At 56.3% G+C, this 6,000-nt stretch overlaps 1 protein-coding gene across 2 annotated transcripts in view; it reads left to right on the top strand.

Annotated features, from left to right (window-relative positions):
* The first annotated feature begins 996 nt into the window (after window positions 1-996).
* CRTAC1 (cartilage acidic protein 1) overlaps window positions 997-6,000 on the top strand; it is a 157,599-nt gene continuing 152,595 nt past the window's right edge. For both annotated transcript variants that reach the window (XM_049855699.1, XM_049855700.1), the window contains exon 1: window positions 997-1,129. In XM_049855699.1, coding sequence (XP_049711656.1) covers window positions 1,106-1,129 — 24 coding nt within the window. In that variant the 5' untranslated portion in view covers window positions 997-1,105. The remainder of the gene's footprint in view (window positions 1,130-6,000) is intronic.

Below are 6,000 nucleotides of genomic sequence, written 5' to 3'. Positions count from 1 at the left end.
CGCCTTTGTCCCAAGCTTAGCCCCCCCCTCCCCCTCCCCCGCCCCTAGTCCAGCGAGGCAGAAGTCACCCCACCCACCGCGGCGGGCTGGGGACGGGGGCGAGAAGCCGGGAAGCAATACCTGTGAGCAGAGCGGTGAGGGAGGCGGGTATACGCGCCAGGCCACAGCAGGTGGATCGGGCTCTGCCCGGGCCCTGCTGGGACCGGGGGGCGAGGCGGGGTGGGGTGGGGGCACTGCACGGGAGACTCTGCCCGCAGCCGCCTCGGCCGCCGAGCTCTGCTGGCTCCCTGCCTTCCCGGGCCGTCGCGGAGCTCTGCTCTCCATACTGAGCAGTCCCGGGGAGGCGCTCAGACACGTCCCCAGGCCAGATAAAGATCGGCTCGGTGCTCGCTCCGCTGCGCGAAATCTCGCCATCAGCGCGGCCCGCGCGGCCGCTCCTGCCCGGCGGGGCGACGCCAGATCGCTATCTGGGGGAACCGAGAAGGCAGTGCCGCTCCGTCCGCCCCCCCGCGTCCCTGCGCGCAGGGGTGGCCGCGGGGCCCCGGGGCTCGCCGCCCTCCCCTCCCCCTCGCCTCCCTTCCCGAGGGCCCCCGCTCCCGCCGGCCCAGGGCCCCGCGCCTCGCCAGGCGCCCTCTCCCCTCCGCCAGGCCCCGCTGCCTCCTGAAGGTTACGCGACGCAGTGGCGGTGGCGAGGGGCGCCCGCCCTCGCCAGCGCCCACCCCTTGCCCGCCGCGCCGCGTCGCGCCGCCGGGCCAGCCGGGCTGCCGGCTGCTGCCACCGCAATCCCGGCTCCTAAATCAGCGCCGGGGCGCCCCTCCCCCACCCGGCTCCCCCAGCGCCCGGGTCGCGATTGGCCGCACGGGCGCCCCCCGCCCCGGGCCTCGGCTCCAGCCGCCGTGCCATTGGCTGCGGGCCTCCGCCAGCCTTTACATAAGCCCGCGCGCTCGAGTGGAGTTGTATAAAGCGAGCGAGCTGCGTCGGGGCGGGAGGCTCGAGGCCAGCCCGGGACTGGGGCTGGGGGGACAGCGGCGGCGGCAGAGTCGGCGGCGGCGGCGAGCGCCCGCACTCCGGCGCCCCCAGGCTGTGTGGCTGAGCGAGTTTGAAGATGGCTCCGAGGGCAGACCCCGGCGTGAGTACCAGCCCCGGTGCCCCCACCCCCTCAGGCGGAGAAAGTTTCTCCCGCCCTCCGCGCCCCTCCCGAGCCTCCCGCAGGGGCGGCGGGGCTGCCGCCTGGGATCCGGGGAAGACAGGGACAGTGAAGGCGGCGGGGGCTTTGGCCCCAACTTGCCAACAGTCGCTGGACTCGGCAGGCGCTAAGAGCCTCCCCGGCGGGCTGGGGGAGAGGCGGGCTCGGTTCTGGAAGTGGCCGGGAGGTGGGAGCGGAGGTGTCGGAGCGACAGCCCACAGCTGACAGGGAAGGTGTTGGGGGCGCGCTGGAGGTCAGCTGTTTGGAGAGGGGCACCGGAGCTGGGAGGGGGCGGAGCAGGTGAAGAGGGATGTGTCGGGATGTGTCACCCAGCTAGGCGAGCTCAGCTCCCAGCGGGGAAAGCTACTGGCCTCGGCCGGCCGGATGCCTAAGCTTCCAGGCTGGGGACGAGCCCCTGAGGGTTGGCGCCTCTTCCCAGGGGCAGCAGAGCTTGCCGGCACAGCGCTGAGTGGCAGAGAGCTCCGGAGCCAGACCCGCGCGGCATAGCTGGTAGCAGCTTTTGCTGGACCGAGGTGTGGTCTTCTCGCTTTCAGCCTGCCTCAGGCGAGCCAGCTCCAGGCGTTGCAAAGGAACCGAGGATCCCCCTCGGCCCCCAGTGGGGGTATATAGAAGCTTCCATGGGGCAGTAGGCCGGGCTTTGGGGGCATGCCCAGCAATGCAGTGCACTTCTTGGCAGTACAGGACTTGGAAACCCTGGTTAGTCCTGCTTCTGCAGAAACTGACTTGCGAATCCAGAGTCATCTCAGCCTGGATGGGAGCCTCCCAGAGTGGCTCCTGGGTTTTTTTTGTTTGTTTGTTTTGGGGGGGGGGCTCCTCTTCCTCTGGGAATGACTAATGAATATCGTTGGGGAGGTGGCCACCTCATGTGGCTTCTGTGCCTCTTAGGAGGTACTTCAATCCTCCAGGCAGAATGCATTCCTGAGTCGCACTTGAGCTGTCGTTTGGGATGGATATAGGACTTCCCAAGTGAAGCCTGTCAGAAAGGAAAGGAAGGAGGCCTCAGGAGAAGGAGATAGCTCATGGTGGTGTCTTGAGTAGGGGGAGAACTCATGTGGGAAGAGAAACGCTATTGATAGGAGATGTTAGGCTGATGACTTGGCCTGGAGATACCCAAGACTGAACTGGAGCTAATTCAAAGTCGCACTACCTCATTCTCAGCCATGGGGAGGAGAGGTGGAAGACGGAAAAGTGGGGACATGGCGGTTGTTCCAATGTGGCACTCAAGGAAGCATTTTCTCCCTCTCTAAACCTGATTAAGAACATCCTTCTGGCAGCAGATCCTAAAGTCAAATTTAGAGGAAACAAAGGGAGCCTAGGGTCTTGATGCTGGCACAGTGGGCCCCAAGTAGAATATTGTGGTTTCTAATTGGTACTGATGGGCTCTGGAGAAGGCAGAAGGTGGGGTGGTGGTTACCTGCTCAGCAGCTGCTCACTTGGGGCTATGTCCTTCACCTTTACACCATTCCTGAACATGGGTGAGTGTTTTGAACTGCAAAGGCACATGTTTTGGCCTCCAGATCTTTTATGGGGCTGCCACTCCATAACCCCAAACCAGCTCCATCCTCTGCCTGCACTCAACATTTTTTCTGGTGCATTTCCCAAGACCTTCTCTCCACTGGGAATTTGTGAAGCAGAATACCTGCTCGTTGCGCTTTCTTTCCTTCTCTCCATCTGGGCTGCATCTGGTGTTCTGAACCCTGACGTTTATTTCTTGGTGCCTTGGTATTTGGTGCACAGGGGTGTCCCCTGTGAATGTGTGAACGAATGGCTTGTGTAATTCTAGGGGGTGAAATACCTCATAGAGAGAAGTCCACGAACCAGGAAGACAGATCTATTAAACAGCTTATGAAAGCCTCCTGAAAGCTTTTCTTGTTGCCTGAGGATGTGGTGGAAGCATAAAGGTGAAGCAGACTCCCTGGTGTCCAGTAGGGGGCGCCAAAGGCACCCAGCTCAAGACCATTGACTTCTCACTTATTGCCCTTCCCTGGCCCTGGCAACTTTACACTTTAAGCAAGCTCTGGCCACAGCCCCTAATCCTCACCTTCATGATGGAAGCCCTTCTACCATGTTTCCTGGATTTCAGGTGGTCTTGTGACCTCAGGTGCAATGGAACAGGTGCAGGCACAACTTTCCAAGGAAACAACTGATACACAACTCCACCCCATCTCTGAGGTCATCCCATTGTGCTTGGTGCTGGTGTATTCCCTAAACTCATTAAGGGCTCATGGAGTCCAAAAACATTACAGCTACAAGGAAGGAGCCTTGCAGAGCACAGAATCCAAGCACATCCCCTAACACTCACGTGCACACACAATTTACTAAGGCCCTATAAAGGCAAGTATCTTGCCCAAGTCACACAGCAAGCTATCGGTGTGGGACTAGATCCTGGGACCCCAGTTCTCTATTCAGAGCCCTTTCCAAGCCAAGGACCTGCTTCCTCTTGACTATGGAGACGAACATGTGTTCGCTACGCAGTAAACCAAAAAAACCAAACCGGTTGCCCTCGAGTTGATTCCGACTCATAGCGACCCTATAGGACAGAGTAGAACTACCCCATAGAGTTTCCAAGGAGTGCCTGGTGGATTTGAACTCCCGACCTTTTAGTTAGCAGTCGTAGCACTTAACTACTACACCACCAGGGTTTAGTGTACTCATAATTGCGGACTCACCAGACTTTGGTAAATTAATAAATTTAGTAAATTAGAATAAATTTACTTTGGATCAATTATCCAGAGCAAGGAGCAGATGAAATTCTTGTAATTTCCATACACAGGTCATAGAAATTCCTAATTATTCTTTCCCCTTCCTCCACTAGCTTGTCCCATTATTCCAACTGGTGGTCTAGGCAAAAACAATGTAATTCCACTTTTCTGGCCATTATTCAGTGCCCAGTCCCTTGCTGTGGTCTTGCTCCTCATGAACCCAGGCCTGGGGCTCTTCCTTTGCCCCACTAAGGTGTGCTGGAGTGGAGTATCTCTTTCCTGCAGTCACACCTTTGCCACGGGACCTCCCAAAGTCAGACCCTGGGTGAAGCAGAGAGTTTCCAATCAGTGTTTGTCCATTTCTCCCATCTTTGCTGCCTCCAGCTCAAGGTCAGAGTGTTAGGATGTTCTATTTTTGCAAAATCCTTATGTGAGGGCTTCTTGAGTGACCTGGAAGATCCTGCCATTTACATTGCCCTTTCTTTGGTTCTGCAAGTCTGGCCGTCGACATATGAGCTGGATTCTGGGAAGGAGGTTGCTGTGTAGTCTGTGTGCTACCCTCTCTGTATTCCTCACCCCACCTGGCTTCTTTGCACACTGCAGGGAGCTCTTTTGGGCTCGCCTTGGAGCCTTGACAGACTAGGCTGGCCCACCCTCATGAGAAACCCAGGAGCTGCCAAGCCAGAATTCTGAGAGGTGGAATTCTTTCTGTCCCTCTAGCTTACCTAAGGGGTGCTTGCTGCCAGGGATGATGCTCATCTCCTCATTTCCGTCAGGCAAACAGACAAGTTGGGTCTTCATCTTCTGGAGTGGAGGAGACTAGATAATATGGACCATCGAAGAGCAAGAGCCCCTTTCTTTAAAGTGGAGTTCCAAGAGGCTGTGCTTGAGATTCTCAGCAATTCCCAGGTTTAGCTAAAGAAATACGCCTGTGTTCTCTAGGCTTGGTCTAGCTCTGGATAAGGCCAGAGAAAAATAATTACATAAAATATAGCTACAGTACAGGATTTCTGGATTTTGTTTGCACATGGAAAAGGGAATAGAATTTGAGAAGCGCCATTAGGTCTGGGAGAGCAAGTCTTCCCATTCATGAGCCCTGCCAGATGGTTGACCCTTACCCTCCGACAGCCCAGTGTCTTGGAAAGGACACAGGGTTTGAATCAAGCCCCCCCCCCCCAGCTTATTGGCTTAGGGACCTTGGGCTTCACCTCTGCATGCCTCAGTTTCCTCCTGTGCTAAATGGTGATGCTGGCAATCCTTGATGGGGGTAGGGTAATGAAGACCTAGGGAGATACTCTTTAGTGTGTCTCTGGTAAGATGTGGAGGTATTCAGATGGAAAGAGATATTGCTGGCTCACTGGGAACCATGCAGGGTCTTCCTTTTCTCAGCAAGGAAGACTGAGTGTCCAGGTTGGCACATCAACCTCTGCTCGCAGCAACGGCTGGGCTGATGGACAAGCCTTCTTGGAGGGCTCCCTCTTTGCCTTCTTCCCTCGCCCACCTTAGGGTTTTCATTTTGGGGTTCTGCCATGCTTGGGAAAAAGAAATTTCACAGGTCCCAGGATAATTCTGAATGTGATGGAAGGCCCTGAGATATTGATTCCTAAGAAAGGATCTTTCTGCTGGGAGAAGGCTTCCTCGGAGCACAGTGATTTAAGAGTGCTGACAAATTCGTGCTCACCCAGCCTCCTGCAGGCTGCAGATACAGGCGTCCAGGCCAGCCTGGGCTCTGCAAGGGATTTCTGGGGAGCCTGGCTGGTTGCTTAGGGGACAAAAACCTGTGAACTCTCATTAGGAGGAAGTATGAAATCAATTGGTTCATTATCACACCAAACATACCCTGGACCACTCAGGACATTTTAGAAATGGAAGTAACAAAGGACTGAGAGGTTGTGTTTGAAAAGTGAGCAGAAAGGTGTGAAGGGGTTGGGAAGAAGGAGGGGATAGGAAGACCTTTTTTCCACTGAACCACTCAGGATCTTGATCTTATTGAAGTCCTTGGGCAGTGACTGGAGCAGTGGTTCTCAACTGGGGGTTATTTTGGCCCCAGGGGACACTTGACAATGTCTGGAGACACTTTGGATTGTTACA

The sequence above is a fragment of the Elephas maximus genome, chromosome 16 (assembly GCF_024166365.1).
Source record: "Elephas maximus indicus isolate mEleMax1 chromosome 16, mEleMax1 primary haplotype, whole genome shotgun sequence".
NCBI lineage: Eukaryota > Metazoa > Chordata > Mammalia > Proboscidea > Elephantidae > Elephas > Elephas maximus.
This window is presented reverse-complemented; position numbering and strand designations above follow the sequence as displayed.